The sequence below is a fragment of the Nomascus leucogenys genome, chromosome 4 (genome assembly GCF_006542625.1).
Source record: "Nomascus leucogenys isolate Asia chromosome 4, Asia_NLE_v1, whole genome shotgun sequence".
Lineage (NCBI taxonomy): Eukaryota > Metazoa > Chordata > Mammalia > Primates > Hylobatidae > Nomascus > Nomascus leucogenys.
In genome coordinates this window covers 119,289,724-119,313,346 of record NC_044384.1, presented here as the reverse complement: position 1 = coordinate 119,313,346, position 23,623 = coordinate 119,289,724, and the positions used below count along the sequence as shown (strand labels likewise).

Genomic DNA, 23,623 nt, shown 5'->3' with positions numbered 1-23,623 from the left:
TTGGGGTGAAATGTACATTGGTTCATTCTGCAAGTTATGCTTGGCTGAGCAGCACCTGGGTCTTGGAACTGGGAAAGCTGCTTCCCTTTCCTCCAGTTCCTTTCCACTACCAATTGGTTTGGTTGGTTTTGGTTTTCCTGACTCTGAAAATGAGTTTTCTATTACGTTGCTAAGGATGCCTTAACAAAGTGCCAGACTGGGTACCTTAAACAACAGAAATTTATCTTTTTTTTTTTATTTTATTATACTTTAAGTTTTAAGGTACATGTGCAAAACGTGCAGGTTTGTTACATATGTATACATGTGCCATGTTGGTGTGCTGCATCATTAACTCGTCATTTAGCATTAGGCATATCTCCTAATGCTATCCCTCCCCCTTCCCCCTACCCCACAACAGTCCCCCGTGTGTGATGTTCCCCTTCCTGTGTCCATATGTTCTCATTGTTCAGTTCCCACCTATGAGTGAGAACATGCGGTGTTTGGTTTTTTGTCCTTGCGATAGTTTGCTGAGAATGATGGTTTCCAGCTTCATCCATGTCCCTACAAAGGACATGAACTCATCATTTTTTATGGCTGCATAGTATTCCATGATGTATATGTGCCACATTTTCTTAATCCAGTCTATCCTTGTTGGACATTTGGGTTGGTTCCAGAAATTTATCTTTTATAATTCTGGAGGTTTTGAGCATGAGATTAGGGTGTTGATAGGGTTGATTTCTTCTGAGGCCTCTCTCCTTGGCTTGTAGATAGCATCTTCTGTATTTTCACATGGTCTTCCCTCTGATCCTGTCTCTGTCATAATCTCCTCTTATAAAGATAGCAGTCATATTGGATAAAGACCCACCCCAATGACTTAAGTTAATTACCTCTTTAAAGACACTGTTTCCAGATACAGTCACATTCTGAGGTACAGCCCTTAACAGGCTTCCTCCTTGGCATTCAAAGTGCCAGCCATGTCTGGAACTAACAAACTTGCCTTAGGTTGCTCGTGCTCCCCAAGTAGCTCCTGCTGTACCCTAAGTGCATGAGATCAGCTTGCTAGGACAGCTAATGCAATGGTCTGTAATTAAAGTCAGGGTCAAGGCCTAAATTACAGAAGGAGATAGAAGAAAATGGGAAAATGTAAGACTGACAGTTTAAACTCAAGCTTATTAAGTCTGGGAGAGAAAAATACAGGTTATTGCCTGACCTCCTTCTATTGACTTGCGGGGGAAAAAAGAAATGAGCTTGGGGAGTGAAAAGGGTGTACCCTGCTGCTTGTCTGAGTGGAATTTATGAACTTCTTCTGTTGTCAGATTCACCCCTTTGTGGCTTTCTATCATAATCTCTTTGAAAACCAGACAGTTGTGGCTGTGTGATTCCTATGGTTAACCCAAGAAGCTCATCTCCTTTGTTAACGAAATACCCTTTACTGCATATATTCACTCACCAAACCTTATGAGCATGCATTGTGCATGCAAAGCACAGTGTTGGGTGCTGGGGACAGAAAGAGGAATAAGACAGTGTTGCTTTCCTCAAGGAACTGAGCAGGGGAGACCGATCTCTAAATCAATAAATGTGGGGAAGTTTTAGTTACAGTGTTCGTTAGTGTCAAGCACTGTGCTAAGCAATACGTATAGTCTCATTTAATCCTCTCAATAACCCTCTTAGGTTGATACTACTGGTTTTCCTATTAGGATGATGATTTTGATTATATAATGGAGGAAACCAAGACTCAGAGAGGCTAATGAACTTGTGCAGGGTCACACAGCTAAGGGCTACGGTTCAGACTGATTGCTGGTGGACGCATCCCTGAGCATGCTGAATCCGTTGCCTTCCAGGCAATGATGACATTCTGCTCTGGACTTGGGCGAGCCAGCATTTCCCTACAGTTATTCTTGGTGCAGTTGGCGGGGGAAGAAGAACCTTTAGAGTTGTGAGCTTAGAAGTTAAGTTGTCCAAATGTCTGCTGGAGAGACTAAAAGAGGTGGCTGTTCACACTGCAATGGAAGGCCCCTGGGGTCATCTCTCATCCATTCTTGGGGCAGATCACTCTTTTGAGCTTCACTTTTCTCATTTTTATCAGAATTGGTTGCCCCTTCCCTTCGGTAAACTACATGCTTCATTGTTATATTCCTTCCACGCTGCCTGGTGCCAGTCCCTTGTGTACCTGTCTCTCTACCTCCACATGCCCTCAGTGTGTGACCTTGCTTTCTGGTTCTTCCTTCACCCACAGTCTGTGGCACAGTGCTTTTCCTACAGTGGATATTCGAGGAATGTTGGGGGAAGTGAATCTGCTGACTGGTTCTGTGAAGCTGGAGCCTGTGCTGCGAACAGGGAGAATGGGAGGGAAGGAATCGACATAGAGGAGTTGAGAGACCTTGCCCCCCACATGACTGACTCCAGCACCCACCTCTGGTCACTGGGTGTGGACAGAGGCAGGAGAATTCACTCCTAGAACCCTGCTGATGTCTAATAGATCTCTCAAACCTATTCTTCCTGTTTAAGTGAAATTTTTGACCAACATGTCCCCAGTCCCTCACCCTGCAGCCTCAGGTAGCCACCTAAAAGTCCAGTTTTTAATCATTGTTTTTCCCTCCAGTTCAAGCAGGAGAGGTTTGTTGCATTTCCGTCAACACAAGCTCACTGTTTATGCTGTCATTTGATGTGCTGACTTCAGACTGAGCCTTTTCTTTGTGAGACCCCCAAACTGCTGCCAACCTGACCCTTCCCCAGGTCCACACTCATCATGTGGCCCCTCCCACATAGGAGCCTTCTGTTACAGTGACTTCACCATGTCATTGCCTGCTCACTAAAAGCTGAGCCCGTCTGGGTTTGCGATTTCCCTTTAGATCTGAATGAAAAGAACGCTCATTATTTTCTGAAGGCCGGGTGCGGTGGCTCACGCCTGTAATCCCAGCACTTTGGGACCGAGTGCAGTGGCTCATGCCTGTAATCCCAGCACTTTGGGAGGCCAAGGGGGGCGGATCACTTGAGGTCAGTAGTTCCAGACCACCCTGGCCAACATGGCAAAACCTCATCTCTACTAAAAAAAGAAAAATTAGCCAGGTGTGGTGGTGCACACCTGTAATCCCAGCTATACTCGGGAGGCTGAGGCAGGAGAATTGCCTGAACCCAGGAGGTGGAGGTTGCAGTGAGCCGAGATTGCACCGCTGCACTCCAGCCTGGGCAACAGAGCAAGACTCCATCTAAAAAAAAAAAGAATGATCCATCTAAAAAAAAAAAAAGAATGCTTATTATTTTCTGTAATTGCAAAATGGTTGATCCTGCTTTCTAGCTCTATTTCCAGAGCCTGTGTTTGGAGCTCATCAAGGTAGAGGACTCTTTTGCTTCCCTGTTCCAGCTTCAGCCAGTGACACCAGGATTTAGATTCCAGCACCCCCATGAAATATAGTTGCCATTGCCTCTCATCTTCTGCCTCCTTTTTAAAAAACTGCTTCACTGAGATATAATCCACAGACCATACAATTCAGTGGCTTTTTTCATATATTTACATAGCTGGGCAGCCATCACTGCAGTCAATTTTAACACATTTTCATCACCTTGAAAAGAAATCTTGTACCCTTTCATAGTCACCTCCTGTTTTCCCCAATTGTCCCACAGCCCTAGGTGACCACTAATCTACTTTCTATCTCTATAGATTTACCTATTCTCCATATTTCATATAAATTGCTTCTTACAATATGCGGTCTTCCGTGACTGGCTTCTTTCACTTCGCATAATGCTATGAAGCTCCATCCATGTTGTAGCATGTATCAATACTTCGTTCCTTTTTATGGCTAAATACGATCCTGTTGCATGGATGTCCCACATTTTGTTTACCCATTCAACAGCTGATGGTCATTTGAGCTGTTTCCACTCTTTAGGTATTATGAATAATACCTTTATGTACAATGTGAACCTTTATATACAATGTTTTGTATGAACATATGTTTTCAGTTCTTTTGTGTGTATACCTAGGAGTAGAGTTAACTTTTTGAGGAACTGCCAGACTGTTTTACAAAGTGGCTGTACCATTTTACATTCCTATCAACAACAGTGTGTGAACGTTCCAATTTCTTCACATTCTCACCAGTGCTTGCTGTTATCTGACTTTTTAATCCTAGCGAGTATCTCATTCATGGTTTTGATTTTCATTTGCCTGATGGCTAACCATGTTGAGCATCTTGTGCTTATTGTCACTTGTATATCTTTGGAGAAATGTGTATTCAAATCCATTGTCCATTTAAAAAATGGATTGTCTTTTTATTATTGAGTTATACAAATTCTTTATATCTTCTAGATACAGGTCCCCTTTCTCCACAAGTATTTTCTCCTGTTCTGTGGGTTTTCTTTTTACCTGCTTGATGCTATCCTTTGGAGCACAAAAGTTTTTAATTATGAAATCCAATGTTTACCTTTTTACTCTGCTGTGAACTCTTTGAGTATAGTTTCTTGCATAGGTCTTTATTCATTCATGTCTCCTCCACACCTGGAATAGTGCCTGGCATTATTTGTGGTCTGAATAAACGCCAAGGGTAGTGGAAGTGCTGAGGAAGAACAAACCAGGATGAAGAGTTTTGTTTCAGTGCTTCAGGTGGCATCACATGGGAAATAAGGTTAGGGCAAGACTTAAAAAAAATTAATCATTTACATTTGGGTACTAGGGTTGGGGTAATACCTATTAATTTTTGCTGAAAGCCTTCTGAAAATTAAAATATCAGTTCAGTGTGAAGCCTCAGTATTACTCCTTTCCTCCTTGGGTTTAACTCTTTGATTTCATTAGAGGAGTAGTTTTCCCTGGTGATCTTCAAATTTTAGTGTTCATCAGATCACTGGGAGAGCTTCCCAGGGATATATGGGCCCACTCCTATAGTTTCTGATTCATTAGGTTTCAGGTGGGGTCCCTGAATGTGCATTTCTCACAAGTTCCCAGGTAATGGGGATGCTGTTGGTTCAGGAGCCATGCTTTGGGAACCATGGGGGTACATAATAAATTGATATTATTGGTGTTGTACTGGGGAATCCAGGTGGTGGATAGCTGTTTTTCCAGAAGTAGCCTTACTTACCAACAGTGGCATATTTACATAAGAATCATCAGATAAGGTCCTCTGTCTGAGGGTCATGTTTCTGCATGTAGAGCCAAGTATGTGAATTTCACCTGAGATCTTGGCTGCAAGTGAAATGAAGAGACAGAGGAAAATTACACTATTTTTGAGCCTCTACCACGTCCCAGGTATGACATTGCTATGTGTTTTACTCCTGGTATTGTCTTGAATCTGAGTACACACATCCCCCAGATAATGTAGGTGAGTTGCCGTGGCATCCAGTTAGCTGACTGGCAATACAGCCCGGCCGTGATGCTCTGTGCAGCCACGGCAGCTGGACTATTGTTAAACCACACCATTCTCATTAGGAACCAGAATTGTTTCAGCATGCAGATTCATACAGACTTGAAGCAGAAATAACTGTAGTGGCCCTAAGAGATTAGATAAAAATGAGAACAGCCTTGGTATCTTTTATTTGGCTTATCCTTGTTTTATCTGTCATTACTATGATGTTGGTACAAAAGGGTTGGTAATAAGATTCATGGATTTTAGGGGGAAAAGTCTTCATTTGAATAACAGGAAAATTCTTATAATACTATATTAAAAAGATATAAAATATTACTCTAATTCTATAAATACAATTTTAGACATTTCTGTAGGCTCAAAAAGGCCTTGGAAGGAATGTACCAAAATATTGATAGTAATTATTTCTGGTGCAGGGAGGAGCTGTTCTTATTTTCCTACTTAGAGGTTTTTTCTTCAGATTTGATCCAGTGAGCCTATTTATAGTCATGAATGAATGGAGAAAGCATTTTAATCCTAATTGGTTTTAACGACCGTAAAATAGCATCTTTGGAGGGTGAGGAGACCAGTCTGTGATGATGAAAGTGAGGTCTTTTTCTTGCCCACTCTGATGACTGCAAATAAGATGTTGCTAACAGGTAAAAGCTCATTGAGCACACACTGTGGACAGTGATGGTGGATCCAGGAGGTACAAAAGAACCTTCAGGCTTGTCCACACAGACTTCACCAGCTTTGTTTCCAATGATTTTTATTTATTATTAGGTTTTTATTAACTTAGACTAAGAGCACTGGGCTCCTGAAAGTCTGGGCATTAAGCAAACCGGCCCTGATGTCTTCATTCTGGGTTGTTTGTCCTACTTGCCATTGAAAGGCAAGACCTGTTGTTCTGAGTTGTGCTTCCCAGCATATTTCAGAATCTGGAATGATGGACACCCTCAGAAAGAGTTTTGGCAGGAGGCTCACAAAATCAGTCACCATTTCCAAAGCAGCTCCTGATTATTTTCAGAGCAGAAAATCGGGTAGGGGCTTAGCAAAAGGTTTTATTCTGAAAGATGAGATTCACATGATCTCATTAGCTGATGAGAACTTGTTCTGATACTGTGTAAGAGGAATAATGTTCTGTGAATGGACCATGCACCCATAAAAATACAGCTCGCATTGTACACGTTGCTTCTGTGGGTTAAACCCTAAGTATTCCACCAAGGAGAATAAGCCCCCAACCACGTTGTCCTAGAGACTATCACATTCCCTACCACCTGCAGGTTCCTCTTTGATTTATTAAGAAAGAAATGTAAGAGACAGAAGAACTCCTGACCAGCCAGCAGCTTCCTTGAGAATGGTTTGTTTGTTTGTTTGTTTGTGACAGGGCCTCACTCTGTCCCTGAGGCTGGAGTACAGTGGTGCAATCACGACTTTTTGCAGCCTCGACCTCCTGGGCTCAAGTGATCCTCCCACCTCAACTTCCCAAGTAGCTGGGACCACAGGCACTCGCCACCACACCTGGTTAATTTTTTTTATTTTTTGTAAAGATGAAGTCGCACTGTGTTGCTTAGGCTGGTCTTGAGCTCCTGGGCTCAAGCAGTCCTCCCACCTCAGCCTCCCAAAAGTGTTGGGATTATGGCGTGAGCCACTGAACCTGGCTGGGGATGTATTTTAGCAAGAGACATGGGAATAGGCTGATTCCTTAAAAGTTAAGGATTTGCAGGACACAGGTAGATTTTTCGATGAATACGCTTTCATTTGTTAAGGTCTTTGTAGTTTCAAAACACTGTCACTCATATTACTTAATTGGAAGGTGTTCTGTGAGGTAGCCAGATCGGAAAGGTAATTTTTATCTCTATTTTACATATGGGGTGACTGAGGTCGATGAAGCTGAGTCACTTGCCAGAGGTCATACAGCTGGTCAGTTGCAGATGTGCAACCCAGACCTTCAAATCTGTATTTTTTCTCTTTGGTTCTGGTGTTTTTTCCACTTCACCATGTTGAAAATGCCCCAAAGGGGGAAAGGGAGGAGTGTGTATGTGTTAGAGGTGGATGAGGGAGAGGAGAAACAGTAGGTCCAGAGGAATGTGTTTTAATTAAAAGTCAGGCGGCCAGGCTTCATATGAACCAGGGAGTAGGGTGCATAAATGTCCATCTGAGCAAGGCCAGTATTGAAGGGGAAGGAGTGATCAGAGTTCTTGTGAAGGCCGTGGGAGCATGGGTGGGACACAGGAAAACACATGAGAGCAAAACGATGAGCTTCGCCAGTAAAGGACACACAGGCCAATTGTAGGTTGGCATCGAGAGGGTTGTTTTTTTGTTTGTTTTGTTTTGTTTTTTTGGGACAGAGTCTTGCTCTGTTGCCCAGGCTGGAGTGCAGTGGCACGATCTTGGCTCACTGTAACCTCCCCATCCCAGGTTCAAGTGATTCTCATGCCTCAGCCTCCTAAGTAGCCAGGATTACAGGTGTGCACCACAACACCTGGCTAATTTTTATATTTTTAGTAGAGATGGGGTTTTGCCATGTTGGCCAGGCTGGTTTCAAACTCTTGGCCTCAAGCGATCCACCCACCTCAGCTTCCCAAAGTGCTGGGATTATTACAGGCATGAGCATGGCGCCCAGCCTGCATCGGGAAATTAATGCAATAGAATCAGAAAATGCTTTGTTGGAGGGGGTGGAGTCTCCAGGTGTGAGAGGAATAATGTAGCAGGTGGATTTTTTGTAATAAACCTTCGCCACTTGTGGACTACCTAGCCTAGATTACCAATCTGGAGAAGCCTTTCCAAAGAGGAAAATAGGCAAATAGGCCTTCTTCCCTGCCTTTGGGTCTGCCACTAACGAGGGAGAAGTGCTGAGCTTTGGGTTTTGATCTGCTCTATGGGGAGTGACTCTAGGTTGTCATTCAAATCAGCTTAAAGCTAAATGTTTTGGCTCTTGTAACTAAAGATCCAGGTAGGGCTGGCTTCAGGTGTAGCCTGAACCAGCAGCTTACATGATATTAACAGGGCCCTGTTTTTCCCTCTGTTCCCCTGCTTTGCCATCCACAAAGTTGGCTTCATCCATATGGTAGCCCCGTGGCATAGGTTCTCCCCTCACATTTGTAAACATGGATGCAGTAGTTCCAGACTTCACAGCAGCATCCCACACTGTTCAAGGAAAGACCCATGGCTACTCCTGAAGAACAAGGAAGGATCTGTTTCCCAGAAGACATCTACTGGTTTCTTGTTGGCCCTGATTGTTTAATGTGCCCATTAGCTTGAACAAGTTAAGAACCACCCCTGGAATGGGGTAGGGGCCAATTCCACCCAAATGGCATGGTTAAAATTGGGAAGTGGTAGCTTTTGAAAGGAAGTTTAAGGAAACTTCTTCTAGAAAGAAGGGAAATGGAGGCTAGGCAATAAATTATGGAAGTCCTCCACACCTCCTGAAGGGATAAGGGAATTAAACTTCAGATACATTTTCTTTGGGGAATCCTTTGTGTGAGGGAGTAACTCTTAGCACAGGCATTAGTCAAGGTAATAGGCTAAGATACTGCAAAAGACATAATATTGTGACAAAGAACAACAGACTTGTCTTCCTCTCACATAGAAATACTCCAGTGGTTTGCTTTACACTATTATTCTTGGTCCTATGTTTTTTGTTTTTTTTTCCCCTGTACCATCTCCTAAGCCTTGTAACCCTCACTGTGATCAAGGCTAAGTTACCAAGGTTTTCAGCTCACAGGAAGGGGGAAGAGAAAGTGTGGAGGAGGCAACCCACTGTCTTGAGGGCTCTGGGCTGTCAGTGGAAACCACTTCTCCCTCTCACATCTAGCAATGAGAACTTGGTCCATGGCCATGTGTAGCTGCAAGGACTGCTGGGAAATGCAGTCCCTGGCTAGACGACTAGTGACCAGCTTACAGGTCTGTGATTATAGAGAAAGGGGAGAAGGAATTTTGGCTGGGAGTTGGCAATCTCCATCACAACCCCCAAACTAGGTTTCCTCAGAGGCTGGCCCACTCTGAATGATGTTCCTGTGACAGACACAATTTCCTCAGAGAAGAATCTTCATTCAAGGCCTTTCATTTTGGGAACCAGGAATGCTTAATGGGGACTAAATCAGTTATAGTTAGGTTTAAATACATATGACAGAAAACCTAAAATAACAGTGGCCTAAGCAAGGTAAATGCTGGTGCATTTTTCTCCCATGTAAAGACATTTTTGGTTGGTGTAGCCTCATGGTGGCAGAGACTTATTTGATTCCACTGTTCTGCCATCTTGGCATGTGCTGTCCTCCTTCTGCTCTAAGATGACTGTCTGAATTTCAGCCATGCCTTCACATTCCCACTGGCAAAAGGAAGGAGAAGGACCTTCCAGGACATCTTCTAGAAGTCACAGGCAGCATTTCCATTGATGCTCCCTTGATCAGAACTCAGTCACATGGTACACCTAGCTGCAAGGAGCACGGGGAAACATAGCCTTCTTTGCCAGCATGCAGGAGCCCAGCTTGAAACTAGGAGTTCTAATGCTGAGGAATAAGGAAGAACAGATACTAGGCGCAGCAAGAAGCCTTTGCCAGAGACCATGTGCCCTGGAGTCCGCACTGCATGCCCTCACTTCTGCCGTGTTAAACTAATCTTCACCCTTAAGGAAAGAAATCATCATAATAGCTGACATGTGTTGAGTGTATATCAAGTCCCAGGCAGTTTTCTATATCATTTAGTCCTCACAGCAGCACTCTCAAAGGAGAGTTTAGTGTGGGATCATTTACAGAGGGGCCATGGGGTCGAGGGAATCAACAGGGGTTGATGAAGTGCTCAGAGATTAGCAACAGCTGGAAGCCATTACCACTCCTGAAAGGGTCAGGGAAAGAACATGTCACCAGCCTGAAGAGGGCTTAGAGACATGGCCTTAGAAAGGGGCTGCCTGGCAGCAGCTGCAGCTGTGGAATGAAGCCAAGCCAGAACCACTGTGAGCCTAGGCAGAAGTGGCCCGAGGAGGCTGATAAATACCCTTGACCTGTCTCTCCTCCCATCCTTTGATCTCCTGACAGTGTCTCCCATTGGCCGAAGCCCACTGGAAGCCAGAGAACAAGGGAGCCTGGGGAAATAGTTTAGAGAAAGCAGCCTCCTGGGAACAGAATGGGGCAGAGAAGAGCGGAAAATGGATGGGGGGCTGGTGAGGTGGGAGAGCAACAGAGAGCAACCCACATAGTGTTATTAGTGGTGCCTTTTGCAGATAAGGCAGTTGAGGAGTGGAGAGGATAACTCACCTGCCCAGCTGGTGACAGAGGCAAACCCTCTGCTTCAGACCCCCATAAGGAATAAGGAAGGCAAAGCAAACACACTTGCCTTCCTTGTCTATCTGTGCAATGCTCTGCACATAGTAGGCATCTGATAAATGGTCAGTAAGTGAAACCATGTGGACAGGCAAGGTTTGATATAAGAGGAGAAACGATCTTCTCTGCCTTTTGGTTGCAGGTTGCCATCTCAAATCTCAGTGAGGCTGTGCAGGATGCAGACCTGCTGGTGTTTGTCATTCCCCACCAGTTCATTCACAGAATCTGTGATGAGATCACTGGGAGAGTGCCCAAGAAAGCCCTGGGAATCACCCTCATCAAGGTAACTCGAGTGCATGCTGCCCAGGGCTAGACATTGGTTATCGGAAATTTCATTTCCTCACACTTTCATCTGCTTGAGATTTGGAGCTGAAGGGGAAGTTGTGGCAGTTTTTCATTTGTGTTTTTAAAGATGCCCAAAAGTCATAAAAAATATAAGACTAGTTTAGCTCAGATTGAGAGTGGGCTGCTTTCTGTTGGAGCAGACTAGCAGCAGCAGTGATGTGAAGAGCTGTGCCACCCCTTCCAGTCCACTCTGGGGGCTCAGCCTGCCATCTGGAAACCACCAGCGGTTTGAATTAGCTGGGAAATTAAGAACCATTAGTGCCCATTCCTGGATATATACCCTAAAGCATGTGTTTTTAACCAGAACTCCACGAACCACCTCTGAAGGTCCACAGGTTGAATGCAGGAAGTTCATGCCTTTAAATGTGGAGGAAAAAAATCCTTGCATTCTAACTCATTTTAACCTGTAAGTGAAGTAAGCATTCTCTTCATTTATGAATGCAGCTCACAGCCAAAGTTTCAGTAATAGTAGTATTAGCAGGATCTGAGACCTTGTTGTCAATAGGAGTCACAGGGCTTTCATTTCAGTTTACACCTTTTTCTGATATCTCAAGGTATCATTTATACTCGTCACTACTTGGAAATTGTGGTAATTGTTAGACCTGCCATGACATCTTTTTCTAATTGCATTAATAAAACAGGGCATATATTACTTTATCATAAATTTGTTTTTTAAACAAATTTCAACATAATTGGATTCTTGGGTTATTTTAGGTGTTTTGTTTTATGCGTATGAAATTCTGAGAATGAGTCCATAAGCTTCACCAGATTGCCAGGGGTAAGCCCCATGTCGTTGGAAAGATTAAGAACTCCCTAGAGAGGCTGTGCCAGAGCATTTACAGATGAATGTTCATGAAGGCAAACCAGAGTAACCCAAATGTCATCAGCAAGAGAGTAGACAGATGAAATGTGAACTATTCATTTTAGAATACTGTGCAGTAAGTGAACAGAAATGAACCAGAAGTTTGATGCAGCCACATGAGTGAATCTCTAAAACGATATTGTAGTTCAAGACAGCACGTCACAGGTGAATGGCACAATTCTCTTTATAGACTTGAAACACCAGGGATAATGACATATAACATTGTCTAGGGACCATCTGATGTGGTAAAATAATCAAAAGCAAGGGAGCAATGCATACAGCATTCAGGACAGTGGTTCACCCTGGGGAGCAGGGGTAGAAGGAGGATGAACTTGAGAGGAGACACACGGGACTTCAGTGGTGTCAGTCACGTTCTATTTATTAACATGAGTGATGAGTACATGTTTATTTTCTTCATTTGATTCTTCTTTAAGCTGTACATAGGCAGTATAGATGCTTTTACTCTTGTAAGTAGGAGACATTTTTCAAGTTATGTAGCCATGGGACATCTACTATCCCATGCCTCTTTGATTTCGCGGTTTGTTTTCTCCTAACTTCTTGGCATCCTTGTAGGGCATAGACGAGGGCCCTGAGGGGCTGAAACTCATTTCTGACATCATCCGCGAGAAGATGGGTATTGACATCAGTGTGCTGATGGGAGCCAACATTGCCAATGAGGTGGCTGCAGAGAAGTTCTGTGAGACCACCATCGGTAAGCACTGCCTGGGAGGGACCCCAGGAGTCTGGACATTTGATGTTTGAACATGTACATATTCCATTTCTGATATTTTCTGTAATAGACTCTTCCCTGTCCCTCTTAACATTCCTTAGTGGGCATTCAGTGGGGCGAGAGTTTTACGTAAGCAGGCTATATTGTGGAATTGAAGTGTTTCAACAACCTCCAGAATGAATATCAATGAATATGGCCAAGAAGACCATTCTGACTTGCTGTGATCCAATAATGAATTATTGAGGTTAAACACAAAAGTGCAAGGTTGCTTGTACCAAGGAACAGGTGGCTACATCCATGGTAGGGGTCCTCTGGCCTCAGAAACCCACATTCTCTTTTCTTACAGATGCTAGTATCTGGATCCTCATTGCTTCCAATGAGATCTAAAAATTGGTTGAATGACCCCTATTTTCAGGTGAATAATAAGACTCAGAGAATAAATTACCTGCCCCAAGATCACACACTAATGCAGAAGCCAGGAACAAATTTGAGTCTTCTGTTTCCTGAAATAGTAAGCCTTTTCTACTCTTACACATTATACATTAGATACATTATTCTCACATTGATGTTATGAAAATTTTCATTTCTTTTAAAAGGGGCTTTGAGAATTCTCAAGTGTCCGTGTACCACATTAAAGGATGCTTTGTTGCAAGAGTAATATTATTGTATTTTCAGATGCTTTGCAAAAGTTTATCTACCCCTGCAGAACTTACTTTCACCCTTGTCAAACCTGCAAGCAATGTGAATCATTTCTCCTTGGCAGCTTTGTAAAAGGAAGCTCTGAGAGATGTCAGGCTCTCTTGCGTGAGATGAATGCACAGGAAAATGTAGCTCCAGATTCTTATACCTGCCTATACGTAGGGCTTTTTAGGGTTTGTTGTTTTTTTTGGAATTTTCTACCTTAATTTTTATTTTTAATTATGGAGGTATTTTACATGATTATTATGGAAGATAGAGATAATCAAAAGAAAGCCATTTTAAAATTTTGGTAATTTTGTTATATATCCTTTTTTTCTATTTGTATGAACTATTATGTTTGTAGTGAATCATATACTATTTAATAATTGCTTTATTCACTGAATATGTAACAAAAACCTTTCAGAGTCTGTTAACATACTATACATCCTCATAAATGCAGAGCATTCCATCAACAATTCCATATATTTGGACACAAAACTTTTTTTTGAAAAATAGTATTTTTTGGAGAGAAGTATCACAAATAATATAAAGAAGAAAAGAATAGCCTATGATACCACCTGCCCATGTTGTCATTTACAAAAGTGATACAGCCACAGGTTTAAAAAAAAATTCAAGCACCATGAGAAGATGGAAAAGTAAAACTAAGGTTGTAATTTCCCACCCATTTCCCTCTTCCCAGAGGGAATCACTGTTAGCAGTTTCTTTTTTGTTTTTTATAATTTCAACTTTTATTTTAGATTCAGGGGGTATATGTGCAGGTTTGTTACATGGGTGTATTGCGTGATGCTGAGGTCTGGGTTATGACTAATCCTGTCACCCAGGTAGTGAGCATAGTACCCAATAGGTAGTTTTTCAATCCTTCCCTCCCTTCTCTCCTCTCTAGTAGTCCCCAGTATCTGTTGTTGCCATCTTTATGTTCATGAGTACCCAATGTTTAGCTCTCACTTATGAGTGAGAACATGCAGTATTTGGTTTTCTGTTCCTATGTTAACTCACTTAGGATAATGGCTTCCAGCTGCATCCATGTTGCAAAGGACATGATTTCGTTCTTTTTTTTTTTTTTTTTTTTTTTTGAGATGAAGTCTCACCCTGTCGCCAGGCTTGAGCGCAGTGGTGTGATCTTGGCTCACTGCAACCTCCGACTCCCTGGTTCAAGCAATTCTCCTGCCTCAGCCTCCCTAGTAGCTGGAATTATAGGCACGTGCCACCACGCCCAGCTAATTTTTGTATTTTTAGCAGAGACGGGGTTTCACCATGTTGGCCAGGCTGGTCTTGATCTCCTGACCTCATGATCCACCTGCCTTGGCCTCCCAAAGTGCTGGGATTACAGACGTGAGCTACCGCACCCGGCTGATTTCATTCTTTTTTAATGGCTTTTACTACTAGCAGTTTCTAAATATTCTTCTGGAAAAAATTTATTCATATACGTATACTAGTATATACATATATGAATATGTCTTATTCTTTTACAGTAAATTCTTTTATTTATCTGCAGTTTTAATATAGCCTGTGAAATTGTTATGTAATTACTTATATTTTCCCAAAAAGATTAACTAGTTTGTTCCAACTCAATCCTATTTGCCAATAATCCTTTCCCAGTTCATTTCGGAAGACTAAATCTTAATCTGCAATCCCAATCCTTGATCCAATCCTGGCTAGGACTCCAGCCCTGTTTGTTGTAGGAAAGTTTCTAGTTAGGTGCATTAGGCTTTTTTGGTTTAAAAAAAAAACAGATAAAAGCACACAAGTTACATTTCTTTCCCTCTGGCATTTCTTTACCCGGTGCTTCTATGCCTTCTCTGTGGGGTGGACTGTGATAAGCACTGATGACCTGAATTAAATTAAGTAAAGCATTTCTGGGTGGAGTAGCTCTCATGAGGCTAAAGCCGAGGATCTTCTGAGGCCAAGAGTTTGAAATCACCCTAGGAACTGTAGCTGGGAGTTTCCAAAAAAGAAGAAAAAAATTTTTTAATTAGCCTGTTATGGTAGTACATACCTGTAGTCCCAGCTACTCAGGAGACTGCTGTGGGAGGATCACCCTGAGGCTAGGAGTTTGAGCAAGGCTGTAGTCACTGCAGTGGCTATGATCACGCCATTGCGCTCCAGCCTGGGTGACAGCAATACCCTGTCTCTTAAAAAAAAAAAAAATTCAGTAAAACATTGAAAGTAAGACAGAATATGAAAGTGATGTTTAAAAATTGTTTTATATAACCTGAATTAATTAATTTTTAGAAGTAGAGTCTTGTTGGAATTCTTGGCCTTACGGGATCCTCCTGCCTCAGCCTGCTGATGTACCGGGATTACAGATGCGAGCCACTGTGCCCAGCCTATAACCTGAATTTAATCATAAGAAAATATCAGACAAGCCCAAAGTAAGAGATATGTTACAAAACAACAGTCCTATGACATCTTTGACTCTTCAGAAAAGTCAGTGTCATGAAAGACAATGAAAGGCTAAAGGAGTGTCCCAGAATAAAGAAGACTGAAGATATATTACCATGCCAGGCGTGGTGACTCACACCTATTATCTTAGCACTTTGGGAGGCCAAGGTGGGAGATCACTTGGGCCTAGGAGTTTGAGACCAGCCTGGGCAACAATGAGATCCCATCTCTACAAAAAATAACAAAAATTAGCCAGGTGTGGTGATGCATACCTGTAATGCCAGCACTTTGGGAGGCCAAGGCAGGCGGATCACCTGAAGTCAGGAGTTTGAGACCAGCTTTGCCAACATGACAGATGAAACCTCATCTTTACTAAAAATACAAAAATTAGCCGGGTGTGGTGGTGGACGCCTATCTTCCCAGCTACTCGAGAGGCTGAGATGAGAGGATTGCTTCAGCGTGGGAGGTGGAGGCTGCAATGAGCAGTGATCGCACCATGGCACTCCAGCCTGGGTGACAGAGCAAGACTTTGTCTCTAAAAATAAAAAAGGAGACATGAGCACTAAGTGCAGTGTGGGGTCCTGGATTGGGCAGGGAGAGTTGCTTTGGAAGACAATGCAGAGGTGATTGGTGAGATTTGAATGTGGATTATATGTTAGATAATAATATTATGTAAACATTACATTTTCTGTATTTGATCATTGCAGTGTGGTTATCCAGACATCCTTTGTTGATGCATAGGGAGTATTTTAAATTATGGTAGGTTCAGGAATCGTGGCCCACTTGAGTCTTCTGTGGAGGGAAAAGATAGGGCAGCTTCAGTCTTCAAAATCCTGTCGTGGTGAACTACAGTGCCCTCTTGTGGTGAGGTCTCCTTTCGTTCTTGGGGCATACCACAGACTCTAAGGCTTTTAATCCAGTCATTCCACAAATATTTTTCAAACCCTCTTATGTATCAGGCATGGTGCCAAATGTCTAGAATACATAAGCTCGTTATGGAACTTGTAAGCACACAAACACATATGGAATCACAAACTAAAATAAGGATTTTGAAGGAGTTTTATTAAATAGGTTAATTGCCTCTAAAACTTGGTGTGGCAGAGAAAGGGGATTTTCCTGTCTTTGGTTTACATTGAGTTTTGGGCAGCCTTCCCACATGGCTGTCCGGCATTATCTGTTCTGTACAGATGCCCTGAGTCCCTGCTTGCCATGTCACTGTTTATGACTGGGGTTTGTTGTTGTTGTTGTTATTGTTGTTGTTTTTGAGATGGAGTCTCACGCCGTTGCCCAGGCTGGAGTGCAGTGGCGTGATCTCAGCTCACTGCAACCCCCGCCCCCTGGGCTCAAATGATTCTAATGCCTCAGCCTCCTGAGTAGCTGGGAACACACACACACACACACACACACCCCACCACGCCAGGCTAATTTTTGTATTTTTTGTAGAGACGGGATTTCACCATGCTGACCAGGCTGGTCTCGAACTCCTGACCTCAAGCAATCCACCTACCTCAGCCTCCCAAAGTGCTGGGATTACAGGCATGAGCCACCACGCTAGCTTATGACTGGTATTATATTAATAATAAAATTAGTGGTCCGGGTGCAGTGGCTCATGCCTGTAATCCCAGCACTTGGGAAGGCCAAGGCAGGTGGATTGCTTGAGGTCAGGAGTTTGAGACCAGCCTGGCCAACATGGCGAAACCCCAACTCTACTAAAAATACAAAACTTGGCTGAGCATGGTGGCGCATGCCTGTAGTTCCAGCTACTCAGGAGGCTGAGGCGGGAGAATTGTTTGAGCCTGGGAGGTGGAGGTTGCGGTGAGCCAAGATAGTCCCATTGCACTCTAGCCTGGGCAACACAGCAAGACTCTGTCTCATAAATAAATATAGTACCTATTATCCATGATTTAAGGTAATAAATTTAAAAGGTACCTTTGAGAAAATATGAGATTGCTGTAAATCAAGCCCACCTCTTGGATGGACATTGTGTTATTTGCAGCCACAAAGGAACCCACAGACCCTACCTTGTATCTATGGCAAGCCAAGAGTGTGCCTTCCCCCGCCCATTCCTCAGTTTGTTCACCAGCAACCCAAGCTTCCAGCTGCAGATGGCTGGATTAAAGTGACTCGAGGGAGGGGCTGGTCTGCAATGTTCAGGAGCATCCTTCCTGTTGGAGGCACTGAGCAGTGGGAGGAGAGACACGGTGAGGCTGTAATATGATGTGGGGGCCAGGGGCTGATTTACCCAACCCAGATGATGCAACAGTGTTGCACAGAGTCACCTAGATAGCCTGGTGGACTGTTTAAAAAGGAAGAGAACAGTTTGCACAAAAATGACATAGTTCTAGCATTTGGAAAAGGGGAACTCAGCTAAATGAAGAACAGTAATGCTACAGAGTAGACTGTGTTTCTAAGTGTTGGGTGTAGATATTGTGTTTTATTATGAAACTCTTCAGAAAACAAAAGTAGAGCAGTATCATGAACCTTACATGCCTGTCACCCATCTTTAGAAATGATTAACTCCTGGCCAGTCTCATTTCATCCACTCCCCACCCTCTCTCAACCCTCAGATGGCCTGGATTATTTTGACATTGTGTCACTTCTTGGTGTAGTTTTAGTTGTTGACAATCATGCTTTTTTCTTTTTTCTTTTTTTTTTTGAGACAGAGTCTCGCTCTGCCGCCCAGGCTGGAGTGCAGTGGTGTGGTCTCAGCTCACTGCAGCCTCCACTTCCTGGGTTCAAGCAATGCTCCTGCCTCAACCTCCTGAGTAGCTGGGACCACAGGTGCGTGCCACCACACCCAGCTAATTTTTCGTATTTTTAGTAGACACGGGGTTTCACCATGTTAGCCAGGATGGCTTCAATCTCTTGACCTCATGATCTGCCTGCCTCAGCCTCCCAAAGTGCTGGGATTATAGGTGTGAGCCACCGCACTGGCTGACAATCATGCTTTTTTGTGCTTTGGAAATGTATAGCTCTAATTCTGATGTATGTTTGGTTTTTGCTTGTTTTATCCTCTGTCTTCCCATCTCCAAGAGGTGGCATAGGATAGAGACTCAGAGCATGGGCCTTGGCGGCCAGAGCAGTATATGGGTTAGAATTTGGGCTCTCCTTGTACCAGGTGTTTGACGATGGGCAAGTCGGCAAACCTCTCTGGGCCTCTGTTTCCCTGTCTGTACATGGAGAAAATCATAATAATAAGCATGCAAATGTCAGCTGACTCCATAATTATTACATGGGATATTTGAATGCTTCTTACCAGTGAAAGACTGTTTTCACATATTATTCTGAGTTAGCTGTACCGCGGTATTATTACCGATGAAGCAGAAGCTGAATGAGGTTATTTCAGAGGTTTTCACACTTGTCTGCCCATTGGAATCAACCTAGGGAGTTTCATAAACGATTGATGCCTGCTCCACTCCAGAGATTGTAATTTAATTGGTCTGAGATGAGGCATGGGCTTTGGTATTTGTAAACATCCCCAGATGATTGTTCTGTGCATACAGGCTTGGGAACAGCTGGTCTCCCACCTTGAGGCAGGCAGAGCCCAAGTGCTGTAGTATTCAATGTGCCTTCTGCTATCTTTATGTGGTGACACTGATTTGGGAGCCAAGACTTGGCTGGTAAACCTTATGATCCTGATTTTCAGTCTCTGTAGAGCTGGGTAGGATGGATTTGGTTAGCCTCACCCTGAACCCCACTAACCACAGCAGATTTCACATCAGGCTTTGTGTGTATGACTTTATTTTTGTTTGTTTTTGTATTTTAATCAAAGGTTTCCAAAACAAAAAAAGTAACTATAATAAATATGTGAAAACCAGCAAACGTCATCACATCCCAGGCACTGTCCCAAAGGAGGGGAATATAGTGGTAGCAAAAACAAGTACTCTGACAGCATTTCCATCTTCTCAAATTCAGAGACAGCAGATGATAAAACCACATATATGTTATGTTCCCAATTTTGAGAAAAACTTTTTTTTTTTAGGACAGAGTCTCACTGTGTCATCCAGGCTGTAGTGCAGTGGCACAGTCTCAGCTCACTGCAACCTCCACCTCTAGGTTCAAGAGATTCTCCTGCCTCAGCCTCCCAAGTAGCTGGGATTATAGGCATGTGCCACCACGCTCAGCTAATTTTTGTATTTTTAGTAGAGACGGGGTTTCGTCATGTTGGCCAGGCTGGTCTCAAACTTCTGACCTCAAGCGATTCACCCTTCTCAGCCTCCCAAAGTGCTGGGATTACAGGTGTGAGTCATCGTGTTTGGCCAAGAAAAACTTTAGATTCACATTCGGTCAGTTAAAAATGTATGTCAAATTGTAAATGATCACCTCTATTGGAAATGGGATATTTTTACTCTATTTCTGCTCCTATGTATTTTCTAAATATCCTATCATGAACATATGTTACTTTTATAGTAAGTAGAAAGTTATTTTAAGGTGTATTAGGTGTGAAAATTAAGATTAGAGGCTGTTATTAATATCCTGTTTGTCTAACTTTTCAACAGGCAGCAAAGTAATGGAGAATGGCCTTCTCTTCAAAGAACTTCTGCAGACTCCAAATTTTCGAATTACCGTGGTTGATGATGCAGACACTGTTGAACTCTGTGGTGCGCTTAAGGTAAAGTCAGCCTCAGGCTAGGAGTTCATCAAGCAAGGCAAATGTTAGCATCATTGAGTCTAATCCTCAAGAATGGGCTCTGTGTTCTGTGCACCCACATCAGCGAAGAATAGTGAATTGAGAGCCTTGTTTATAACTTCCTGTTTTGCTGCAGCCTTTCCTGGGTGGTTCAGTTCCTCTCTTACTCGTGGCTTGCTTTAACTTGTAAATATGGGGGAATTGTGATGTTTTGGTCTTTGGGAAGTTGGCAGCATTGATATTTGGAAAGCATGGGAGTTCCTTGATGGTAGGGTTTCACCCAGGAGCAAATGATTCTATTCATTCATGTTTTTCTCCCACACTTTATCCTGAGCAGGAAAAGGATCTTGTTCCCTCTGAATTATGCTACTCTACTAGTTTGGCTGGTTGTTCTTGTTAAGGGAAAAAATAATCTGCTGCTGGTAGAGGTTTTTCTAAGAATAGTTTTGTCTTTGCCCTCAAGGGGAGAAGATGTGATTAAAGAAGCGCCGGCCGGGCGCGGTGGCTCAAGCCTGTAATCCCAGCACTTTGGGAGGCCGAGGCGGGCGGATCACGAGGTCAGGAGATCGAGACCATCCTGGGTAACACGGTGAAACCCCGTCTCTACTAAAAAAATACAAAAAAAAATTAGCCGGGCGTGTTGGCGGGCGCCTGTAGTCCCGGCTACTCGGGAGGCTGAGGCAGGAGAATGGCGTGAACCCAGGAGGCGGAGCTTGCAGTGAGCCGAGATCGCGCCACTGCACTCCAGCCTGGGGGACAAAGACTCCGTCTCACAAAAAAAAAAAAAAAAAAAAAAAAAAAAAAAAAAGAAGCGCCCTCCATTGGCCAGTGGCTTGCTGGATTTTTATAAGTGGAACTGTACAGTATGCACTCTTTTGTGTCCGGCTTCTTTGATTGGAGGTGTATTTTTGTTTGTTTTAATGTAAATTTTAAGAGGTACTTCATACAGAAAAGTACAAAAATCATAAGTATATAGTTTATGTTATCTTTTTTTCCCCTCTTTTGAGGTAAAGGGAGGTCTCCACACCTGGGCTCCTGACTTGTTGGCTGCTGGCTTTTAAAGCCTTAGGCACTGTCCCTCTCTCTGCCGTGACTTGGGGAACAACCAACAGGGAACAGCAGCAGCTACCTGCTCCTTCCCCCTCACAATCCAAGTTGCCTTCATTTCACTACCATCTGCAAAAAAGAGTGGGGGGAATCGGGGAAATAAAAAGTTCTCAATGTGAATGCCCCTTTTGAGCCACTTCTGAGTCATCTCTTTTGCAGCAAAAAGCCACCCTTCAGAAATGTGAACATCTAGGGAAGAGGTTAGGCAATCCACCAGTCATCTGTCTATTGGATGGGAGTTGCAAAGGTGGAAAGAATGCCTGTCTATGCTTCCTCATCAATTGTATATCTTTTTTTCTAGTCAGAAGTTAAAACCACTCTCTAGAATTAACATTGTGTATATATGTGTGGTCATGATATACAATGAGCATTTAAAAAAATTAAAGCCAATTAAAGGCCTGGGCTCCTAGGGAGCACACATGCATATTTCTAAGCGCCTGTGTGAGGCATTCTTTGCATTAGCATTCCATTACACGCAGGCCCAGTTATACATGTAAGACGCTGACTTTGGCTGCTTTGTTTATTTTTGTTGGTTGAGATTTTTATGTGTTTTTAATAGTCCTTCATTAAACTAATTACCATTCAACAGCAGGGGGCATCATGAATGCCTAATCGCTCAGTGCTGGCCTGAGCTGCTCCAAAGCTGCTTTTAAGCAACTGGATGTTTTTGGTGGTCATAGAGAAGCTGTGAAACCCTGCCCAGAACAAAGAGTGCTGGGTGAGAAGAAGGAGTCTAGATTGAGGTGAGGGCTTTCGAAAAGCTTCTGCTAATGGGAACCCATGCTGGTCTTGTGTCTGAACTTAGAATGGCTTTCATTTTTGCTGGCAGGAAGACTGTAAGTAGATGTGCCAGCTACCTTGCTGGAAAGTGATTCATGGGGGATGCAGGGAGGTGGGGGTTGAAGGCCCTTAATCATCCTCCCTACAGCTTCCCACCCAATCTTTTAAAACGAGATCAGTTACCATCATTCCTGGGGGTTTGCATCAGAGCTGAAATTTTTGAAAACTGAGAAACAGGCACTTGTAGCAATTATTAACTCCAACCATTGTCTTGTACAGATAAGGGAATCGAGATCCAAAGAGCAAATGACTTTAGGGTAGCAAACACTGGCACAGTCGGAGCGTGAACACGGGTTTTAAGACTCTTAGCCCAGTTTCTTTGGTTACTATGTACAGCTTGACTTTTCTGGTTAGTAACCAGGCAGCATGAATGAAACGAAGCCCTCTCTCATCAGAGCCTGCCAGAGCAAGGACACATGGCCATATGTTGCTTTCATCACATAAATAACAGTGATGGGCTTTTCCCCCCGACTATAACATAGTCATATTCCTTGTTTTCACACAACAGACAGGTGTAAAGAAGGAAGTAAAAATCAAATTACTGACAATCCTACATCCTGAAATAACCTCAGTTAACGTTTGTTGTATACCCTTCCAATGTTTTTAGTGTGTACATATGTGTATGGGTCCTTTTTAAAACAAAAACTAGATATTAGTGTTCAAGTAGTTTGATTTTGTGTGTGTGTGTTTTGTTTGTTTTTGAGACAAGGTCTCGCTCTATTGCCCAGACTGAGTGCAGTGGCACAATCGTGGCTCATTGCAACCTCAGCCTCCCAAGCTCAAGCTATCCTCCCACCTCTGCCTCCTGAGTAGCTGGGACTGCAGGCACATGCTGCCATGCCCAACTAATTTTGTTTATTTTTTGTAGAGGTGGGGCCTCGCTGTGTTGTTCAGGCTGGTCTTGAACTTGTGAACTCAAGCAGTCTTCCCACCTCGGCCTTCCAAAGTGCTGGGATTACAGGCATGACCCACCACATCCAGCCATTGATGTGTTTTACTTTTTTAACAATCTTTAGTAGCATTCTCCATACTAGCCAATTACAAAATGTACATTACAGATGTAATACATCTGTTGGCCAGCTACAGCTTGGCCAACATGGCAAAACCCTGTCTCTACTAAAAATACAAAAATTAACTGGGCGTGGTGGCGTGCACCTGTAATCCCAGCTACTTGGGAGACTGAGGCATGAGAATTCCTTGAACCTGGGAGGCAGAGGTTGCAGTAAGCTGAGATCACACCACTGCACTCCAGCCTGGGCAAGACTCTGTCTCAAAAAAAAAAAAAAGTTGTTAAGGAAAAAAAGACCACTAGACTATTTAAAAACACAGAAAACAATAACATAAATCAGGCACTGTGGTGCATACCTATAACCCCAGCTACTTGGGAGGCTGAGGCAG

At 43.2% G+C, this 23,623-nt stretch overlaps 1 protein-coding gene across 1 annotated transcript in view; it reads left to right on the top strand.

Moving 5' to 3' along the window:
- The window catches only part of GPD1L (glycerol-3-phosphate dehydrogenase 1 like), a 64,014-nt gene that overhangs the window by 21,002 nt on the left and 19,389 nt on the right, over positions 1-23,623 (top strand). The window contains exons 3-5 of the mRNA XM_012499244.2: positions 10,773-10,913; positions 12,411-12,549; positions 20,148-20,260. Of these exons, the coding sequence (XP_012354698.2) occupies positions 10,773-10,913; positions 12,411-12,549; positions 20,148-20,260 (393 nt within the window). The remainder of the gene's footprint in view (positions 1-10,772; positions 10,914-12,410; positions 12,550-20,147; positions 20,261-23,623) is intronic.